This window comes from Canis lupus, chromosome 12, assembly GCF_003254725.2.
Source record: "Canis lupus dingo isolate Sandy chromosome 12, ASM325472v2, whole genome shotgun sequence".
In the NCBI taxonomy this organism is placed as follows: Eukaryota; Metazoa; Chordata; class Mammalia; order Carnivora; family Canidae; genus Canis; species Canis lupus.
Genome location: NC_064254.1, coordinates 3,102,179 through 3,123,990, shown reverse-complemented (window position 1 = coordinate 3,123,990; position 21,812 = coordinate 3,102,179). Strand labels below are relative to the sequence as shown.

At 56.8% G+C, this 21,812-nt stretch overlaps 1 protein-coding gene across 6 annotated transcripts in view; it reads right to left on the bottom strand.

Moving 5' to 3' along the window:
• The window catches only part of ITPR3 (inositol 1,4,5-trisphosphate receptor type 3), a 68,351-nt gene that overhangs the window by 18,358 nt on the left and 28,181 nt on the right, over positions 1-21,812 (bottom strand). For 5 of the 6 annotated variants that reach the window (XM_025418446.3, XM_025418447.3, XM_049092018.1 and 2 more), the window contains exons 4-28: positions 19,488-19,574; positions 18,738-18,896; positions 18,484-18,582; positions 18,058-18,141; positions 15,667-15,813; positions 15,364-15,459; positions 14,724-14,774; positions 14,427-14,569; positions 13,340-13,439; positions 13,097-13,257; positions 12,391-12,532; positions 10,130-10,291; positions 9,250-9,422; positions 8,564-8,683; positions 8,044-8,226; positions 6,753-7,004; positions 6,521-6,665; positions 6,033-6,174; positions 5,196-5,395; positions 3,678-3,807; positions 3,155-3,212; positions 1,973-2,138; positions 904-1,068; positions 727-801; positions 193-318 (exon numbers count right to left, since the gene is read on the bottom strand). In XM_025418446.3, the coding sequence (XP_025274231.1) occupies positions 193-318; positions 727-801; positions 904-1,068; positions 1,973-2,138; positions 3,155-3,212; positions 3,678-3,807; positions 5,196-5,395; positions 6,033-6,174; positions 6,521-6,665; positions 6,753-7,004; positions 8,044-8,226; positions 8,564-8,683; positions 9,250-9,422; positions 10,130-10,291; positions 12,391-12,532; positions 13,097-13,257; positions 13,340-13,439; positions 14,427-14,569; positions 14,724-14,774; positions 15,364-15,459; positions 15,667-15,813; positions 18,058-18,141; positions 18,484-18,582; positions 18,738-18,896; positions 19,488-19,574 (3,366 nt within the window). The remainder of the gene's footprint in view (positions 1-192; positions 319-726; positions 802-903; positions 1,069-1,972; positions 2,139-3,154; positions 3,213-3,677; positions 3,808-5,195; positions 5,396-6,032; positions 6,175-6,520; positions 6,666-6,752; positions 7,005-8,043; positions 8,227-8,563; positions 8,684-9,249; positions 9,423-10,129; positions 10,292-12,390; positions 12,533-13,096; positions 13,258-13,339; positions 13,440-14,426; positions 14,570-14,723; positions 14,775-15,363; positions 15,460-15,666; positions 15,814-18,057; positions 18,142-18,483; positions 18,583-18,737; positions 18,897-19,487; positions 19,575-21,812) is intronic. The other variant, XM_049092019.1, reaches the window with a different exon arrangement.

Genomic DNA, 21,812 nt, shown 5'->3' with positions numbered 1-21,812 from the left:
TGGCTCAAGATGCAGAGACAACAGTCAGAGGTCACAGGGAAGCAGAGATGGTCAGGATGTAGCCAGAGAGGGAAACTTACTGGGGTCAGGGTCAAGGATTGGGGTGAGGCGGGGCTAGGTCAACATTCGGGGTTACTGTGTGGTCAGGGCCTGGCGGGGAGCTGCCCCAGGGAGCCAGAGGTCAGAGGTCACCTTGTCATAGGGGATCTGCAGCAGGTCCAGCATGACCTTGTGGGCATCCATGTTCTTGAGCAGCCTCTGCTGCTTCTTCCTCATCTGCTCCCCGACGCCGCACATCTTGTTCAGCCGCTCCAGGATCTGGCAAGGGTGGGGCGGTGAGCCTGGAGCGCCTTCCCTCCGCCCTGGCCCCCCTGCTCAGGCTGGTCAGAGCCCCCTGCCGGCCCAGCCAAGCCCCAGGCCACATCAGGGACAGGAAGGGGGAAGGAGGCCACGGTCACTGAGTCAGATCACCGCAACAAGGCAGGGGAGCACTAAAAACCCAATTCTGCCCATAAAAGTAAATAGAACAATATGACTGTGAAATGGAATTTCATTAAATTCCTTTAGCTTTAAAATACTTCCATCTGGACCTTGGCAGGGTTGTCTTTAAGGCACATGCAAAGCCAGAAGATGTGTACTTTGAGGGCCAGCGGCCGGCGGAGTAGGGAGGCAGGAAAGGCCCGGCTCTGGGGCCTCCGGGGGACCTCAGGGCCCCAGAATACTCACGCCCTTGACGATCTGGTAGTTCTCGCTGCTCTTCTCCCCAGGTGGGTGCAGAAAGCCCTCCTCGTCCGTGGGCCGCTGGGGACACAGGGAATGGGGCCGGGGAGGGGGCAGGGGCAGTTAGCCAGGCCCAGCCTCGCCGGGAGCCCTGGACTTCCAGCTCCCTGTCGCCCCGCTCACCTCCTTCTTGTCTTTGGCTGCACCTGTGTCCACCTCCTCGCCCTTGCCGCTGCCCTTCTTGTCCACCCACAGCTCCGACTTTTCCACCATGGTCCGCAGCCGGTCCAGCTCCGATTTGATCACCTTGTAGTTCTCCACATCCTGAGCCGAGATCAGCAGCTGGACCTGAAGGTTGATGGAGGGCGTGCCAGGTTGGACGGGCACCCCGGCTCCACCACCTTGTAGAGACCACCCCCCATACTCGGGGACCTGCCCTGTTCCAGGCCTCCACTCCCGGCATCTCCATTCCACTTCTGCTCCTACCCAGGGCTGATGGCTCCGCCATGGTCCACTGCCTCCAAGAAGCCTTCCCTGATGGCTGGAGGCTTCCCTGTATTCCTCATCTCAAGCCGCCCCGCCCCCTGGCTTCAGTTACTCACTGACTTGTGCCACTAAGGCCTGTCACTTGGTCACTTCGACCCCGAACAGGGCAGAATCAAGCACACTGGCATCACTGAATGCCGGCTACAGGAGGTACGTGAACCTCGGCTCCCACTTCACTCGCCCTGGTCAGGGTGAGGGAGGAAAGCTTCCTGGGCCTCCACGCCCCCTCCATAAAACAGGAATGAGAGTCGTAACCACGTTGCCAGGGGCTGCTGCATGGTGCCTGGCACCTGCTGGTGGAATTTCCGGGGGCGGGGGTGGGGGGAAGCTGTCAAGACCACACGACACAGCAGTCACAGAGCCAACCACCTTAGCGAGAGCTGACTGCGTGCCAGGAATGACTTGAAGCACCCAACAAAGGCGCATGTGGTACGGTTTGTAAACTCTAAAGTGCTGTCCACCTCATAAAAAAAGTGACAGGCCTTACGTCAGGCCAAGAGGTCATAAAGGTGGCCAACCGCGGGCCTTTCTCTTTAAGGACCTCAGCAAGACCGAGAACACGAAAGAAATATCTTGAGCTCCCCTGACCTGTGAGCTCCTCTGCGGTGGTCAAGCCTGAGCGCCCAGCACCAGCCAGAGCAGGGCTGGGGCACCCCACCACCACTCGCAAGCCCCCCAGGCCCAGGGGCTCAGATGGGAGCGGCACCTGCTTGAAAGTGTGCATGGCCTCCTGGCGCTGGCTGAAGTGTTTGAAGAGCAGCTGCAGGGCCCCCGAGACGAGCGGCGCATAGTCGTGCATGGTGAGGTGGATGAGCACACGCAGGAACGTGCGGCCGCCCTCGTCGTCCACCTCCAGCATGCTGCTGGTCTTCCTGTGATGCCGGACGAGGGGCACGGTGGGCACACGAGCTCCCCACACCCCTTTGCACATGCAGCGCCCAGTGTCACACTCGCTCAGGACAGTGATTTCTGCCCAGTGTGTGCAGAGCCACCAGCCCCGAGGGATCCCCACATCCGCTGAGACCCCGCAGGGCTCCCCTGGATGAAGCAGCTCAAGCAGCTGCTCCCTGTGGGGAGACCCACACTCACCCCCAACAGAGGTTCGTGGGGATGGGCTGAGGGCCAGGAACGGGGTGGGGAAAGTCACATCTCTGGGTTGACCTGCCTCCAAAAGGCAGTGTTGCCTCCAGCGAGAGGAAATTAGCAGTACGTATGATTTTGTCACCGAGAAAAATCATAGATGTTCTCACACCACCTTACAGTTGTTACAGGAATTGTGAATACCGTTTACATTCATCACTACTTCGAAATCATGCTCCTAATTATACCCCCGGCACAGCTCGTTGCTTAATGTGTTAATAAAGAGCCAAATATCTGTCACTTCAAATTTGTTTTCTTCAATATTTTGATAACTGCATCTCAAAGCTCTTGGTTTCCTTTGTAATTCATGCACTTTATTTTGTGAATTTATAAATGCCATTCCGAGCAGGGTCCAAGAGCTTCACTAGGTTCCAAGGGCAGCAGAGAAGTGGTTAAGAGCGCCCAACCCCCCGGGGCGACCCCTCCCCATCGCAGCCCTGCCTACAGGCCCTATCTTCCTCCCTTCGTCCCCGCCCCCCCCCCCCGCCCCCTCCGGCTCCTGGCCCTGGGCCCAATGCCCACACAGCCATGACGGGCCTGGTGAGGGCAGTGGAATGACCAAGATGACATTAGGGCCCCAGTGGCCCCCACGTCCCTGGGGCCAAGTAGGCACGAGAGAGCAAAAGCACACAGCCAAGGGGCTGCAGGGGGTGGGAGGAGCGGCCAGCCCCAGCCTTGGAGACCCAAGAGGGGGTTCTCACACCCGTGCTGGCACCACCCACCAGCCCCACCACCCCCCCGGCCTCACCCCACTCCGAACATGGCCTCCGCCTGCTCCCCGATGCGGTCCAGGTTCATGTTGGCAGCTGCGGGGAGCAAGTGGGTAGATGAGGGCAGGTGGCAGGTCCGTGCCCAGGAAAGATGGGGAGCACACAGCTGAGGGAACAGGGAGGACCCCAAACCACCCCAATCCCTGTACCCCACTTGCATGCTCCTCGGTGGGGGTGAGCCAGCCAGGGCAGGGGCCTGAGCATAGTTTCAAGCTGGGCCCCAGGAGACCTGGGTCCTGGCCTGGTTCAGCCTCTGACAGGCTGTGACCCTGGGCAAGTCCCCGCCCCTCTCTGGGCCTCTGTTTCTCCATTTAGGAGATGGAGAGAATGATGTCTGCCCTTGCCCCTTGCCGCGACAGTTGGATGATCTGGGAAACAGGCAGGGCTGGGGAGCTGGCCTCGAGGCATCTCCCAGCCTCCACCCCACTAATGTGCACCCCTGGGTGAGTCATGAAGCCTCAGCCTGAAGGTGGAAGGTGGGGGGAGGCGGGGGGTGCTCACTGGTGGAGTCGAAGGCCGGGGCCGTGCCATCAGCCCCGCTGTCCTGCATGGGAAACACTTCCACAAACTCCTTCTTGAAGACGGACAGCAGGTAGGAGATGCGGTAGTCCAGGCGGACGTTGAGGATGAACTGGAGACGTGAGGAGGATGGGAGTGAGGACGGGGCTGAGGTGGGGAGGCCAATTGTGCCCCAGGACGGGGGAGGGGGACCCAGAATGAGCTCAAGCACAGGGATCTCGGCACTGATGTTCCAGATACTGCAGAGCATCAGAAGCTAAGAAAATCCAGACTCTTCTCCCTGGGGAGGTCCAGAGCACCCTCTCCCCCGCTCCTGCCTCAGTGCTGAGGGACGATGACAGCGCCTCTCCAAATGAGGCAGAGACCACTCTGTCCCTCCTGCGCAGGGAGGACAGTGACGGGAATGAGAATGAAGCTCCCCGGACCCAGAGGCCAACCTCATCCTCCTACCCTGCTCTGCCTGGGGCTGGACGGCAGGGGGCTTGGAACTGAAGACCCGGGGAGGGGGTTGCAGGAGATGCCAGTGTGGGGCAGGGGGTTGGGGACAGATGGTTTGCAGACACCCTTGACTGGCCTCTATCCTTATGGGCCACAGAGCTTCTGACCACACCCCAGGATGCAGATCTGGAAGCCCTTAGCTCCTAGAATGAATCACATCCTCTGACTCCCCTGCCCAGGCCCCTGGCCAGCCTGGGTCCCCAAGGAGATCACTGCACTACCCTTCCCGTCCTCTGGTGGCAGCAAGGCAAACGCAAGCATCCTTACCAGTCCTGGGGACCCTACAAGCCCCTTCCCCAAGTGTTGGGGGGGTTCTCAAACAAGACCCAGAACAGGAAAAACTGTCTGCCTCACCAGGAAACGGGCTCTCAAAGCTCTAGCTTTGCTTCAAAATCTCTGGCCACTGGCAGTAAAGTCCCTGCTTTTCCTTTCCTCAGGTGTACAGTGGAGGGACGGAGCTAGGCTCTAGAGCGCACCAGCCATCACCTGGGAGGCTTGTCACAGCACAACTGTGGGCCTCCTCAGGTGCTTCTGTTCTGCATGTAGGTCTGGGGCAGGACCCAAGAATATGCATTTCTGAGTTCCCTGGTGAGGCTGCTGCTGCTGTTGGTCCAAGGACCACAATTTGTTTTGTTTTGTTTAAAGATTTTATTTATTTATTTGAGAGAGAGAGAGAGAGACCGAGCATGAGCAAGGTGAGAGGTGGAGGGAGGAGCAGGCTCCCGACTGAGCAGGGAGCCCAACTTAGGGCTCAATCCTGGGCTTCTGGGATCATGACCCATGACCTGAGCTGAAGGTGGACACCCAACCCACTGAGCCACCCAGGCACCCCAAGGACCATACTTTGAAAACCATTGGGCTACACAACCAATCACTATGGAGCCCTACAGTACTTGATACTGTGATCTGAGCTGGGGTTCAGCTCCCCACAACCTCCTTGTCCCGGGACCCAGTCTCCTGCCCTGTTCCCAACACCTCCAACTACTGTCCTTGCCCAGCTACCTGCAAGATCTCCAGGATCTTCAGCTTGGTCTCCATCACCACAATATCTTCATTGTTCTCGAACTTGCTTCTGTCCAGTGGCTCCGTGGCACCAGTGCCCCCAGACAGGCTGGGGGCACCAAAGACAGATTGCTTTCGGCTCAGCACCATGGTGGACATCATGTGGCCCACGCCCTGGATGGACCGCCGCACGTTCTTGCCTGTGGAGAAGCATGAGGGGATCACAGGGGGTGCACAGCAGGGCCCTGCGGCCTTACTCTGTCTCTGTCAGCTGCAGGGCTAACCCAGAAAGGCTTCCTGGGGGAGGTGAGCTTCAAGCCAAATCTGAGTAAAGAAGGACTGGCCAGGGCAAAGGTACATTGTGTGGGGAAACCAGTGAGAACCCTCATGCAGGGCACCCTAAGGGCTGCTACAGAGCATGCACAGCCCAGGGGACACCATGTGCAGAGCATGACACACCAGGTGTCAGACTCTGTGCACATTTTGATTAGGGTTTATGCCCCCTAGGGATGTCCCTGAGGGCAGGGCCGTGGCTGCTGTCAGACGGTGATTCCTCCGTGGCAGGGCTATTTCCCCCACCTCCCCTGTATGACTGGGAGCCCCTCAGGCAGGGCCTGTGTCTCCCATCTTCCCCCATCATCTCCCCTCAAGACCAAGCCGCGTTGGAAGGCGACTCCCCCAGACCTCGGGGTCTCCACAGAGCCTAGAGAGGGGCCCATCTGGTCCAGGAGAGGCCAGAAGGCAGGCTGCTCAGGGGGCTGATCAGAAGGGACTTTGGCACTAGGAGAAGATGGAGGAAGGCCAGGGCTGGGGGTGACCCTGGCCACAAAGCCTCACCGCCCGAGTCATCGTAGGCCTGCAGCATGGCCGGGGGGCCCTGCACACAGTCGATGATGCCCAGCAGCGTGCGGGTGAGCCGCAGCAGCTCACTGAAGCTGTAGAAGCCGAAGTAGATGAGATTGTGCGCTAGGCTGACCACCTGCGGGAGGGGGCGGGGCCGAAGTGAGGGGCAGGGCGGGACTGGACCGGAAAGTGGGGCCCAGCAGGTGTCAGGAGGTGATGAAGTTCCTCCGAAAAGGCAGGACCTCCGGGGGAGCACAGGGCTGCAAGGATGCAGCCACCCACGGTGGGCTGATGAGGCAGCAAGGACCGAGGACCACAAGGAAGGTTACCCGGGGAGCCCCAGCAGTCTGTGCCGTCTCCCTGAAGTGGCTGGGGCATAGAGGGAATGGAGGTCATGGAACCCCGGGGACACCCCTGGGGACAGCTGACTCCTAGTGAGGGGGCAAACCAGAGGCCCCCTTGCACCCCCCTTGGCCAGAAACCTCGAAGGTGAGCTTGTTCTTCTCCTCATTGGCAAAGGGCACGGCTTCGCTGACCACGTTGTTGAGGTAGTCCTCCACGAAGTCCATGGTGCTGGCAAACTTGTTCTTCTTGTCATCGCGAGAGGCATTTAGGTTGGAATCATAGCTGGGGGTGAGGCAGTGAGGCATGAGGGTCACAGAGACGCCCCCCAACCCTGGCCTCGCCTGGCCCGCCCTCCCCTCCCCATCTCACTCCTTGATGGTGATGGCTGTGGGGATCTCAGTCCAGAGGCGGGCGAACTTGACCGGCGTGACCAGTTCTTGGGGGTCCCTGTCCACATGCACGTGCAGCATCAGGTGGCAGAAGGAGGCGCGTAGGTCAAAGGGCAGCATCTCGTCTGCCATGCACAGGAAGATCAGGTCAACACCCAGCTGCTGGGAGATCTCATCGATGGCCAGGTACTGGCGGTCCAGGCACATGCGGGCAAAGAGCTTCAGCTGGTACCTGCGGTGGGGGGAGGGGGCACAGGGTGAGCACACGACAGGTGAGGGCCTAGGAGGGCTACCAGTACTACCTGAGGCCTTGGGAAGGTGACCAAGGGATTTAGGGCAAACCGGGCACCCGCCAACACAACAGGAAAGACACAATTCTGAGTGAGGATTTGCAGCTTTCCCCTCCTCGAGAAGGAGGAGGGCACTTTCTGGCTCAACCAGAACAGGTCATCATGGGAGGAGAGCTGGCTGAGCAGAGAGGCTGGGAGCTGCAGGGGAGGGAAGTGCAGCAGGGGGACGGGCCTCGGCAGGGCAGCAGGTACAGGGGTGAGCTCCGAGCAGAAGAGGGGCTGAAGGTAGGCTCTCAGGTGGTGCTGCTCTGCACTGGGTGCTGGCCTGCCCTCAGCTTCTGGCTCAGAGCCCTGCCTCACTCACTGCGGCCCTGACGCCAGATTTGTACTGTGGCCCACCACTAAGGAAGTGTGAGCTCTGGCAAGCTCTTTCACCTCTCTGTGCCTGTCTCCCTAACTTTGAGGGTGCTAATAGTCACAGGGCTACAGTGAGCCTTCCCTGAGTGGCCTGGGATATGGCCAGCATTTGCTAAGTGTTATCCACTAATTTTTTTTATTATTATTTTTTTAATATTTTATATATTTATTCATGAGACACACACACACAGAGAGAGAGAGAGAGGCAGAGACACAGGCAGAGGGAGAAGCAGGCTCCATGCAGGGAGCCCGACGTGGGATTCGATCCCTGGTCTCCAGGATCACACCCTGGGCTGAAGGCGGCGCTAAACCGCTGCGCCACCCAAGCTGCCCTAATATTATTTTTTAAATAAATATGTTTGGGGACAGGTCTGGGGTGCTTTCAGGCCCTGTCACTGGGCTGAGCTCTCAGGGTTACACAGTCATCCTTCCCTCAGTCTCCACGGTGAAGGCCACAAAGCTGCTTGAGCTCATCCCTCAGCAGGGGTTGGCTGACAGCCTTCTGAGAAGGCCCAAGGGCATGGGGAGCGCTGAAGGACAGGCAATAGCTGGGCCCACAGGCACCTGTAGTAGCTGAGCACGTTTTCGTCGTGGGCATTGCCAGCCCGCGCCTCCTGAGCCAACTGCCTCACACTCTTCTCGTGGTGCTCGTTATTCTTGTCCGTCCAAGTGAGCCACACCTCCTCCTCTGAGTACTCGATGCTCAAATACTCGTGGGACTGGGCCATCTCCTTCACTGGCCGCAACCTGCAAACCAGGGCCACCCATCACAGGAGGACCCCCTGCCCAGAGCCCTCCCCGAGCATGCCCAGCCACAAAGACCCTGCCTGGAGCTCGGCCAAGTGCCAGCTCAAACACACTTCTTAGACAGTGAGCTTCTCCAGGACAGAGGATTTGGCTCATTCCCCAAGGCCCCTTCCTCACAGGGGCCCCCTCTGGTCCAGCAGAGGCCAGAAGGCAGGCTTCACAGGGGGTTGGGCACAGAGCTGGGCACGCAGCAGGCAAGGGTACACATCCAGAGAGCCCAGGGCCAGTTCTAGCCCAGACATGCACAGGGCCCAAGCAGGGCAAGGCAGCGGCTCACTCGGTCTGGATGAGAATGTCGCTGTTCTTAGGGTCCAGCACACACTTGCAGATGAGCTCCTGGGTGACGGCGATGGCGATGTGGTTGGACACACATAGGTCAGAGAGGTAGTCCAGGAACCTGGCGTGGTGACAGCAGGGGTGCGAGGGGACTCAGGAGCCTGTCCCCAGTGGGGATGAAGCCCACCCTCCTCCTCCTGTCCCCACGGGCAGCACAGGCTCCCTGGAGCTAATTTACTTGCTTCTGTTCCTGCCCCAAAGCTTGGGAGATGGGCGTGATGGACTCCAAGCTGCCTGGGGAGGGACAAGTCATGGGCATCACCCTGATCACCCTGGGCAGGGGGAAGCCAGCTGGGGATCCCGGGGGCCAGGGTAAAGGGGGCACAAGGACAGGAGGGATATTCAAAATATTTAACAACTGGCTAAATACAGACACCAATTTCGTCACCAGAGAAGGGTCTTAGGTCTTCTCCTGTATCGGGTGTCAACTCTCTTGTTCCAAGATTGGGTCAAATTTGGGAGGGGTCCAAGGAAGGGGCTGCAGAGGCCAGGATCTCAGACACGTGGACAATTTACCCATGGAGGCCATGGTTTTTCACTATTTTAACGACCAGCACCAACTGCCTCTGTGCCCTGGGAGGACCGGGAAGAAGGGAGTGGGCGCAGTCAGGGAACAGGTGGGCTCACCTGGGCTCCCGGTTCTTCCGCACGAGGCTGACGAAGGTCTCCACCTCCGTCTTGGTGATGTGCTTCTCTAGGAGCTTGCGGTTGTTGTGCAGGAGAGCAGTGATGGTGTCTTCGGCCAGGATGTCATAGCCGATCTGGGACTGCATCATCCCAAACTGCTTGGCAATGTGCTCCTGGAGACCAGACGAGCTGAGTGGAGGGGGGGCGGCTCTGCTCTAGCCCACTACCCCAGGCAGGGAACCCCAACCCTAGTCAGGTGGAGGTCTGGGAGAAGAAACAAGCACTGGGCAGAAGAGTGGGTTCACATAACATAGTTCTTCAGCTCACAGCCTGTCTCCTGACCAGAGGGAGGCCTCCATGAGGGAGGAAATTGGCTGGCAGGACTGGCTACATGATTTGTGCGTCCCTGTGCAAAATTAAACAGCCAGACCCTTCTTCAAAAACTGAGACTTTCAAGATGGCAAACCCATCTTGAGGCCCTTCTGAGCACGGAGCTGGATTGCACACCCATGAAGCTGATGCTCCTGTCTGGTTCCCTGCTGCATCCCTGGGGTCCTGAAACAGTGCCTGGCACACAGCAGGTGTATGCCTCAGAAAATGTTTGCTGAATGAACAAAAGCAGGAGGGAGGGAGTGAGCAAGGCAGTGAGCAAGGGAGTGGGGCTGCCCAGGCCAGGGAGGGTCAGGCCAGGGTGAGCCTAGCACCTGGTTCTTCTTCTTCTTCTTCTTCTTCTTCTTTTTTTTTTTAAAGAGAGAAATGGTGTGGCGGGGGAGGAGCAGAGGGAGAGGGAGAACTTTAAGTGGAGCCTGACATTCACGGCCTGAGTCGAAATCAAGAGCCAGACCCTCAACCAACTGAGCCACCTGGCGCCCCAGCGCACCTGGTTCTTGCGGTAATCCTCCTGGGAATGCCGCAGCACACGGTAGCAGAGGCGGAACATGTGCTGGTAGGGAGCGTTCTTCTGGTCTGACAGCTCCTCCAGTCGCACCAGGGGGCCCTCACCACCCTTGTCGCGGAAAGGGGCCTTCAGAATGCCAAAGATCTGGGGGAGCAGAGAGAATAAGGAGGGATCCCCTACACCCCTCATTTTCCCAGGAATCCTCGGCCCCAAACTCACCCTGCCCCAAGGCCATACGGACATGAATGACCAAGCTGATTCTAATCTGGAGTGAGACCCCAGCCCACCCACCATCGGCCCCACTTCCAGCCCCCACTCCCTTCTCCTGGCCGATATCCCAACGCTGGCCTCAGCCCACTCATCCCCACATGACTAATCTCCACTCAGATCCTGGGCCTGGCTCAGCATCTGGGGCTACCACAGCTCAGGGGTCTGAGGCTAAGAGAAAAGGCAGGCCAGGTCAGTGTGGCCAGCACCAAAGAGCCCAGACACAAGCCTGCCTCATCAAAAAAAAAATGTTGATGTAGTTAATAAATTTTAAAAGCATGGATTGGGTGAGCATGAAAAACTGTTCTAAAACAGAAACCAAAGAAATGCAACCAAATGGAATGAGAAAACCTTAATGAGATCCTGGCTCAAAAAACAGGCTTTTTTTCTTTTTTTTTTTTTTTAAGATTTTATTTATTTGAGAGTGAGAGACAGAGATAGCTACAGAGAGCACAAGTGGGGAAGACAGGGAGAAGCAGGCTCCCGCTGAGCAAGGAGCCCAACACGGGGCCAGATCCCAGGACCATAGGATCATGACCCGAGCCCATGGCAGATGCTCAACTGAGTGAGCCACCCAGGCACCCAAAAAAAAAAAAAAAAAAAAAAAAAAAAAGAAAACAAGCTTTAAAAAGACATTTTGGGTAAAGGAGAGAAATATGGTACAGATCATCAGATCAGTATTATTACTAATTTTTTACATTTGATAACAGTATTACGTTTATGGAGGACAGTGCTCTTATTCCAGGAGATGCACACTGAAAAACTCAGGGGAGAGGTACACCCCATTTGGAAATGCCAGGGTGGAAGGGCAGATGTACACATGTACAGTTACATAAAGCCAAAATGGCAAAATGATAACAGGTGGATCCAGGCAGCGGTTGTACAGTGTTCCCTATACTATTCTTTCACTACTTTCTCAATATTTGAAAAGTTTCACAATCAAAACTTAGAAAAAAATTTTTTAAGATTTTATTTATTTAAAAAAATAATAAAAATAAAAAAATAAAGATTTTATTTATTTATTCATGAGAGAGAGAGAGAGAGGCAGAGACATAGGCAGAGGGAGGAGCAGGCTCCCTGCAGGGAGCCTGACATGGGACTGGATCCCAGGCCTCCAGGATCAGGCCCTGGGCTGAAGGCGGCGCTAAACCACTGAGCACCCGGGCTGCCCAGAAAAAATATTTTTTTAAGTAATCTCCACACCCAGCATGGGGCTTGAACCCATGACCCCAAGATCAAGAGTCACATGCCACCAACGGGCTCAGCCAGCCAGGCACCCCAGAAAAAAAAATGTTTTTAATTTTATTTAAAAGTAAGTGCACAAACAGAGGGGAGGGGCAGAGAAAGAGGGAGAGGTAGGCTCCCCCCTGAGCAGGAAGCCCAATGTGGGACTCAACCCCAGGACCCTGAGATCATGACCTGAGCTAAAAGTAGACACTTAACCAACTGAACCACCTAGGGGGCCCCTATTTTTTTTAAAAGCACAAGTTCTGAGGACACCTGGCTGGATCAGTCTGTTGAGCATGTGACTCTTGATCTCCAGGTGGTGAGTTCAAACCCCACATTGGGCATAGAGCTTACTTTAAAAAAAAAAGAAAAAAGCACAAGTTCTGGACGAAACATCCTGAGTTCAAATCCTGATCCTGCTGCTTCCTAGCCTCATACTCTTGGCCAAGTTACTCCAATCTCTGTGCCTTCACCTCCTTACAGGTAACATGGAGATAATTACTGTACCTCCCCCAAGTGGAGAGGATCAACTGAGCCAGGACACATAGGGCACTTAGGGCAGTGCCTGGCATGTGATCAGTGTGCAACAGATACTAATTTTCTACAAAGGGGTGAAGAGAAGCTGCAGTGAGACTGCAGGTCCACGGCAGATGGGACAAGGCTCCTGTTCTGGACAACCCCCCCCCAAGACCTGGAGCTGCAGGGCCCAGATGCAGCCCACCCCATCCCCCACACGTGCACACAGGCACCTGTTTGAGGATGTTCTGCTCCCTCATCAGCTTCTGCCGCTCTCGGTTGGGCTTGGTAACCATGATGTCCAGCACGTTCTGCCCATTGTTGGGGACGTCGCTGACAAAGAACACCAGGTCCTCCAGCAGTTGGATGACAAACCTTCATGAAGGGACACCAGAGATGACAAGCGTGAGGCACTGATTCTGGGAAACACCCCCCGGGGACCCACCTGTCAAGTGCCAATCATGGGCAACCAGCCCTTCCCCAAACATGCTCTCATTGAGTCACCCGCCCACCCGGCTATCCAAAGCACAGAGCCCATCATCAGCCTTCAACTTCTCTTCCTGGCTTCACCCCAAAAGGCTCTCAATACATCCCTCGCACCGCCCCCCCAGCCCCCACCCGCTGGATTCCAAAGTGCCCAAGACAATGAATCTCAGTATACTCCATTCTAGAAAGGAGCAACAGGGCACCGGGTGGGGTTTGGTGTGACTCTGCATTTCCATCCTGACCCTGCCACTTACTAGCTATGTGACCATGGACAAATCTCTTAATCTCTCTGAGCATCAACACAACATCAGGGTGAGTTCTGGGAGTACATAAGCAATAAGGCAAGGGCCTGGGGCCCACATCTATCTCCCCCATCCCAGCCAACCAAGCCTGCCCAGCATCTTCTTTGTTCATGAAACACAGACCCTTCGAGGACCCCGCCCAGCGGCCCACCTGCGATCATTCTGGCTGATGAAGCCCTCGTTGAGCTTCTCCACGGCACTGGCCAGCATGGAGCTGGCATCGTTGGCAAAGTCCAGGTCTCGGATCTCGGATACAGGAACAGACACGATGGCAAAGGCCTCCTTGTCCTCCTTGGTCGGGCAGGTGCCCAGCTGCGGGGACAGAGGTCAGCAGGGCACCCAGGAACAAACCAAGGGCCCAGCCCCGGCCCCCCCAGCCCTGGGCGGCCCGCACCATGAGCCGAATGGGCCGCTCCTCCTCAATGTCGATGGGCACGTTGGTGCTCTGGATCCATGTGTTGGTGCAGAGATGCCGCAGCCGGACATAGGAGTTCCTGCAGGCGGGGCCGGGGCAGGACACAGGGGGCATGTCTTGGATCATATCCCAGCCAGGGTCTGCTCTACCCAAGGACGGCCCCACATCCCCCCTGACTTCACAGCCATGGGCGGGAGGAGCCCAGGCCAGAGCAGAGGGGCCAGCAAACAGCCCCCAGGCAAGCGTCTCACCTCCACTCCCAAACCCAGAGCATCCCAAAAGCCTGAGCTTGTTTGTAAACTTGAAACCAAGATTCATTTAGACAAATGAGACTATTTAGACTATTTATCCCACTTAGTGTTGAGATCCACACATCTCAGAGCAGAAACACTCTTGTCTCTTATTATGAAATGTAATTACCTTTCTGAAATAGAAAACAATCTGAATCTGAATCTCAACATGCACCTGGCCCCAGGATTTTCAGGTAAGGGTGGGTGGGCCTAACGGTGACTCTGTCACTTCTCCCAGCAGCCCTGTCTAGGGTGGACTCCATATGCTCACTTGACAGAGCGGGAAGTCAGGGCAAAGTGATTGGGTAAGCTGCCCGAGGTCAGACAGCTGGTAAATGCTAAAGCTTGAGTGACAGCCAGGAAGTTTGTTGATGCTATGTCCTAGCGTTTCAGGGTTGGGAAGGGCCTGAAAGATCAGGGAGCCTGCACCCCTCAACAGTGCACCGTGGACAAACTGGTGCAGCCTATGCTTGAATATGCAGACCAATGGGGGCAGGTGGCTGATAAGAACTCTGGAGAGAAGGCATTTTGACAAAGCAGCTGGCACAAGGCAGCACCCAGCATGCACTGAACCCAGGGTCAGGCACACAGTGAGTGTTCGTGGTGGTCAGCTGTCCCCAGCTCTGAAAGCTCGGACCCCAGAGGGACAGGACACGCAGGTCCTGAGGCCAGAGGACGTCAGGAGCACAGAGGAGGTAGGATGCAGGGAGACAAGGGACAGGACAGCACAGCCTGGGCACCCCCGTCAGCCCTTGGGGCACATGGCACTTACTCACCGGGGCACAAAGGAATCAGTTTTCTGCAATGTGGTGGGGTCCAGCTCAAAGAGGGAGGCAATGTCGTTGCCATGGGGCACAGCCACCAGGCGGTACTTGATCTTCTCCCCAGCATTCCGGCGACCTATACGACCCTGAGCACCCTGGCATGAGCATCCCAGCTCAGAAGCCCCTCCTTGCTCTTGGGCCCCACGAAACCACCTGGGGTCCCACCTGAGAGTCCTTCCCCCTCCAGCTCACCTCCCAGGGTTTCATGGCCAGCCCCCATGGTCCCTCTTCCCAGGCCCTGGTCCTCACCATTCCTGCTGCCTTGGGTTCACAGACATCCCCCTTGTAGCTGGGGTTCTCCTGGATGGAGACACAAGGTGGGGCAGCTATTGGACACTGAGCTATGCTCACATGACCCCCATCCCAAAACAAGGTCCACACAGAGCCCTACGCTGGGGCAGAGAGCCTCCACCGTCCCAGGGGTGCCCACCCCAGCACTAAAACCCAAGTCACTCCTGAAGAAGCCACCAATAAGAGCCCCCAGACCCTGCCCTTCATGCCTCTGTTCATGGTTCCACAGATGAGTACACACACACACACACACACACACACACGCCCCAATACGCACGAATGCCCCAGTATACACAAGCCTGTGTGGTGGACAGACATACATATGGAATGTAAGTTATACGAGCACTGGGAATCTGGCTCACTGTGGTACCCCCAGTGCCGAGAACAGCTCCTGGCACGTAGTAGAGGCCCAGTAACATTGATTAGGCTTATTTGCAGTCACACAATTATCTGATAGTATTTGTTAAATGCAAGAGTGCAAATAAGTCACAGAGACACGTGTGACTACGTGTGCAGACGTGTACCAGGCCCGCATGCTCATGCATGCCCACATGCATACAGCCTGAGCTCCCAGGGGGCCCTCTACCTCCCCACTCACCTCAGCAGCCAGGTAGTTGCCCGTGGCCAGGTGCTTGAAGCGGTACAGGCCATTCCAATGGCCAGCTCCTCCGCGGCAGGGGTCGTGGTGGACCACCTGGGGGGTGCAGGGGTGAGGCTGGGAGGAGACACTGGCCAGGGAGGGGTGGCTCACACTCTAGGGAGGCCTGGAGAGCTCTGGGTCAGCGGCACCCAGATCCCTCCCTGGCTTCACACCCTCTCCCCTATAGGGTGATGGGAGAAGAAGGGGCGGGCCCAGGGCTGGAGAGGAGGGTTGGGTCTGGGGTAAGGCACAAGTTCTGACCTCCACCTCCCAGAGGGCATTGGAGCTGGTGGCCGAGGTGGCAGACTGGCGCAGTGTGGTGCGCAGAAACACCTGCAGCTTGCCCTTGTACTCATCACACGTCAGGAACTTCTCCTGCTCCGCGTGGAACAGGCGCACCACATCACCCTGCAGGTGTGGGTCACGGGCTCAGAAGGGGCCAGGACCTTCCCGGGGGCCAGGCCCAGCACCCCCACCTCAGATGCAGGGGGTGAGATGCATGCTAAGCCCCACTGGAGGGTGGCCAGGGCCAGAGGCACTCTGCCCAGATCCCACATCCAGAACCTCCAGATCACATGGTCTTATCCAAAGCCTTCCTCGGCTTCCTCGGTCAAACCCACCCTTGATCATCTTCTTCCCTGAAGGGTACCTCTAGAAACCCACTCTATGAAGGCAGGAGAGATATCACCCCGCGGGGGTCCCCCCAGGCCCATGGCTGTACCTCCCTGGGGCCCCTTCTGCCTGAATATAGGTAGTTCTTGCCCATTTCTTCTGCTCCCACAGGACTGGGACAACTGGAGGGCAAAAACTGTGGCCTATTCATCTCCAGGGCTTTGGACACAGAGACCAAGCATGGATCCTGGTTCTGCTTCACAAGCTGTGTAACCTTGGATAAGCCCCTTAACATCTGTGAGCCTCAGTTTCCTCTTGTGTAAAATGGGGATACTATGGCCTCCTTGCAGACACTGCGAGGATTAGAAATTAGAATTCACAGTTTTTTTGTTTGGTTGGTTGGTTGGGTTTTTTTTAGTGGTACACTCAAGATGCGGTGCGACCATCACTTCTGTGTACTTTTTTTTTTTAAGATTTTATTTATTTATTCATGAGAGACAGAGAGAGAGACAGGCAGAGGGAAAAGCAGGCTCCATGCAGGGAGCCCGACGTGGGACTCGATTCCAGGTTTCCAGGACCAGGCCCTGGGCTAAAGGCTTCACTAAACTGCTGAGCCACCCAGGCTCCCCAGAATTCATGGTTTAATGAAGTGACACTGTATGCTGCCCACGTGCCAGCTGCGGTGTGAGTACCTTACATGGACTTTCTCACTTGACCCTCACACAAACTCCCCGGCTGCATATATCATTATCCCCACTTTACGGGCGGAGAAACTCAGGCAGAGCAGGTAAGTGTCCTGTCTAGGTCACATAGCTAGGGGCACTAGTTAGATTCACCGAAACCAGTCCAGGCAGCACCCTGCTTTATTATCTAAGTGCCACACAGATTTGGGACGGGAATGTGTAATCAGAGAAGGCTTCTGGGAGGAGGTAGCACACAGACTGAGGCTTGATTGGTATGTGGATGGTATGCAGGCTTAAGGGAGGGAAAGAAAGGTACTTGGACAGAGCATGGTGGACAGGAGATGGAGGGGGGCGGGTGATAGGACACAGTAGCCTGATGGGGGCAGTAAAGTCTGACACAACAGCCTGGCTGGGAGCAGAGGGTAAAGGGAGCCAGGGCAGGCTTCTAAGCAGGAGAGGATGCAATGAACACAGAGCAGCCAGCCTCCTCGGGTGGCTGCTCTCAGGCCTGTCACCTGTCACTATGTGTCCCTTTCACGGCCAGGTGCCTGCCAATTCCCCTAGCTGAGGAGCCTCACCCTCTGCTACCCCCAGATCTGCCCCTCCCATCTGCCCCTCTGCATAGGACCTCCACTCCAGTAGGCTAGTTCGATGCCCTAAAGCCCACCTAAACCTCTGAGCCCCCCTCTCTCCACCACATCGCCACATCACCACATCGGGTTTTCAGGGCTTTTCTACTGGCCTCTCCAGCCCTCCTTCCCCATCACTCTGCTCCCTCCATAAGTCATTACCACACTACCCAGCAGTACCCTGCCTCACAGGCTGAACCCCTCTGTATCTGCCAACCCCTATGTCCCAGCACGCAAGCTAGCAGGTCTGGAACCAGGGCACAGGCCCTGACTCACCAGCCTCAGACCCTTGCCTAAGAGGGCACAGGGCAAAGGGCAGGGCGCCGGGCCTGGATCCATGGAACAGGCATGGGGGTGGGGGAGCTGGAGAGGTCAAAGGATGCAGGCCCCCATGGTGAATGGATGGGGACCCCTAGTCCACTGGCACACCCTTAGCAAGAGACAAAACTGAGGCTAGCCAGGACCCCGAAGGGATGGAGAGGGAGGAAGCAAGGTTAGAGACAAGAGAAGGGGTTGTCCAACTTATGGAGGGGGGTCTGGGGTGCCATGGGGGTGGACGGTGGCTGAAGAGGGTGCAGAGCCAGAGACAGAGGCGCATGGAGGGGAGGGCCAGAGGAGGAGCAGAGCTGGGTATGGGGAGGCGGAGGGAAGGTGAGAAGGGGGACCTGCAGGGGAGGGGCTGGGCAGCCAGCAGGCAGGTGACAGCAGTGGGGGCCCCCAGTCCTTACCCCTTTCAACACCTCCTCCAGGTGGTCTCGGAACTGCATGAACAGGTTGATCTTCCAACTGGTGTTACAGTTCACGGAGTTGACCTGGGGAAGGGCAGAGTGAACCTAGATGCAAGGCTGACCCCCAGCGGTTGGAGACTGGGGCAAGTGAAAGGCCCCAGGTGAGGGGAAGAGCAGCCCATTTCCCATGAGGGCACCAGGAAGAGGTGTCTGCTCTCAGCCAGGGCCCCCCAGGCCCCACCCGGCTGCCCTGGGGCTGCCAGCCCGGAGGGTGCAGAATAGGGCAGAGGTGGAGAAACAGGCAGAGGAATGGAGAGAAGCAGTTCATGCAGCAGGCAGTGGGGGATGGGGGCTGGGGGGCTGGGGGATGAGACTGCAGTGAGGAGGGGCTGTCTAGGCCCTCAGGGACCCCACTAACCCACTCACCTCCTTGCAGCCCACGTTGTCACTGAGCTCATAATTGCTGGCATGCAGAGGCTGCCCGGCGTTGACAGGATTCAGGATCACCTTGTCCCCCACAACCACCTATGGGGACAGGCGGGACAGGTGGAAGGTGGGGGGGCCAGGTCTGACCCCTCTAAGAAATGGCCATGACCTTACCCAGTCCTCTCATCAAAGACCCCTCTGGAGCTGTGGCCTGAGCCTCCCATCAGGCCCCTCCAGCCAGGCCCTGTCCTTACATTGTCCCCGTTGCTCCGCAACTTCCAGAAGGGCTGGATGAAGAGCCAGGAGCCTTCATTGCCTGTTGCATCCAGCGTCACCCGCATGGCATTCTTCTCCAGTAGGGCAGGCAGCCGCTTGTTCACGGTCAGGTACTTATTGCTCTTCATGTGCAAGAGCTGGGGGGCAGGCAAGGTGCAAGTGAGGGTGCCAGGCCCCAGGAGGCCAGCTTGTCAGGGAGGGGCACTCTAGGGGGCCCACTGGTCACAGCTGGACACACATACAGGGTCAGATACACAGACATAAATACACAAATGGAGACACATGCAGCCACAAGCACAAGAACACATATCTTCCCGCATCAGGTACCCAGGTGATCACAATAAAGGAAGCCAGCATTTCTAAATCCTTTCTCTGTATTAATTCGTATAATCTTACAACAATCAAAAGGGAAGTACTACCACTGGCCTGATTTTACAGATGGGGAAACAGAGGCACTAGGAAGTTAAGCAATTTGCCCAACCAAGGTCACAGAGCCAAGATTTGAACTCAGACTCCAGAATCTGTGCTGGTAACCAGTGTGCCAGAAACATGCCCATGGGCACAGCTACTTGGGCCACACAGCAAGAGGTGCACACAGAGCAGATATGCAGTCACAGAGACAGTCCCAGGGCCACCCACTGGGGATGCAACCCCCAGAGGGCATGCTGCTGGCACCCCCACCCAACACCAGCCCAGTCTCTTCAGGGGGAGATGCAACTGGGTCTCACCTGGATTACACTGCCATACTTCACAACATCCCCATGCACCTTCTTGTTCTCTGTGTCATTCTGTTTCTGCTCCATCTGGGCTGCATGCTGCATAGACATGCACAGAAGTGGAAGGCAGGCTCAGAAGCCTGCTCCTGCAGGGTGACATCCCCTACCCCCACACATGTACACATGGGCATGCTCACAAACACATAGAGCTCCTGGCGCTGGACTCAGAGTGACCCTCCCACCCACCCAGGGGCTACCTAGCCTATTCCCTCCCTCTGTTGATAGGGTCTGATAGTCAGGGTATGGAGGGTCAGTCGGAGGTCGGATAGCATGAGGCCCAGGGAACTGAATCCCAATCCCCTGCCCCTTCCTCCTCACCTTCTCTGGAGGGGGCATGCCAGCAGGCCCTTGGGCTCCCTATGCCCTCTGATACCGCCAGCAGACAACCTAAGCTGTGCCTCACTACCCCCATCTTAGCAGACTCCTGATGCTCCCAACACAGAACCCCTGCCACAGTCCAAACCCTGACAGATGTGCCTGGTGCTACTTCCTCCTCCTCCTCCACCCCTCTCCTCTAAGACACTCCCTCCCAAAACTCTATGTGCTCCTGGCCACTGCCTCCAGGAAGCCCTCACTGGTGGGCCATATCCCACTCTGGCAGATCCAACTCTAGTGGCCTTGAGGATTTGGGTGGCTTCCCATTAAGGACCTTTTTCTAAGCACTTCTGTCACATCTGACTGGAAGCTGCCTAAGGATAGACTGACTCCATCTCCTCTGTCAGACTGGGGTTCCTGGAGACAGGGCTCCGTCTCCTCCAACAGACCGGCACTCCCTGAAAGCACCGGCCCCTCTGCCCCATCTTCTCCTCAGCCCCATTATCCAGGCCTCACGGCTGAGACTGGGATGAGGGTGGCTGTTAGGGAAACTAGCCACATACCACATGACTTCCCACCAACCTACAGTGTGTGACGATATGACCATGTGTGTGCACACATGTAAGCGCCCTTACACCCAGGCCAGGTCCCCAGTTCAGTCTTGGCCCATGTTGGCAGCAGGAAGGAAGCCTGTGACAGCCCCCAGCCCGGGAAGAAAGACGGGGTATTTACAACAGACCTCAGGCAGCCCCCCCCCACCGCCCCGTCTCTTCAGCCCAGCTCACAGCTCTAGGGGGAGGCCCACCCTCTCCCATTTCCCACCCACCTCATCACAGAAGGGGACACAGGGAAGCAAGGTCTACAGGACAGGGGGTGGGGCACCAGGCCTGAGGGAGGGCCTCAGAAAACAGGCTGCAAAGCTGCTGACCATCCAAACCCTCCTCCTCTCTTCCCGGGGACTGGGCCGGGGCCCTGGGGTCTGTCTAGAGAGGGCTATCTAGGATGTCAGCTGAGCCACTGCCCCCAGGAGGCCCATGACCAACCACCAGGCACTTCCATTGTGCACTGTCCGTGTGTTCAATGAGCCCAAGGTGGGTCAGAGACCTGGGGCCATTCAGGCCCTACCACAAACTCACAGGATGAGCATGGACACCCCGGCCCCCTCTAAGGGCCCCAAGATCCAACTCCATAACATGAGGGAGGAGGTAAAGATTGGTTCTCGGGGTGCCTGGGGGGCTCAGTTGATTAAGCATCTATCTTCACTCAGATCATGATCCCAGGGTCCTGGAATCAAGTCCCACATGGGCACCCTGCTCAGTGGGGAGTCAGCTACTCCTTCTCCCTCGGCCCCTCCTCCAGCTTGTGCTCTGCTCTCTCTCTTGCTCATTCATTCTCTCTCTCAAATAAATAAATAATTTTTTTAAAAAAATTTTATTTATTAAATCATGAGAGACACAGAGAGAGAGAGAGACAGAGACACAGGCAGAGGGAGAAGCAGGCTCCATGCAGGGAGTCTGACGTGGGACTCAATTGCAGGACTCCAGGATCACGCCCTGGGCTGAAGGCAGCGCTAAACCGCTCAGCCACCCTGGCTGTCCCAATAAATAAAATCTTTAAAAAAAAAAAATGGTTCTCAAATCAGGTTCCCTGGAGCCACGGTCACCAGGAACTACTGGTAACTCCATGTTCAGGCTGTTCACTGCACCACAATGTTCAGCTGAAGGGTTGTAGGGGAGCTGAAATCTAGTCTACATTCCACTCACTGAGCCATGTGCCCAGAGCAGAGGGCTATGCCAGCCTGGAGGAAGGAGCACCTTCTCCTAACTGGCACAGAAGGTCATAGAGATGAGCGGATCACCGGGAAAGCACTCTACTTCCCCTCTTTCACCTCATTCACAGCCCAGCATACCCATTGCTCTCATACTGGGGTTTTTGACTAGGCCACGGCCCCCTTTGGCTTCG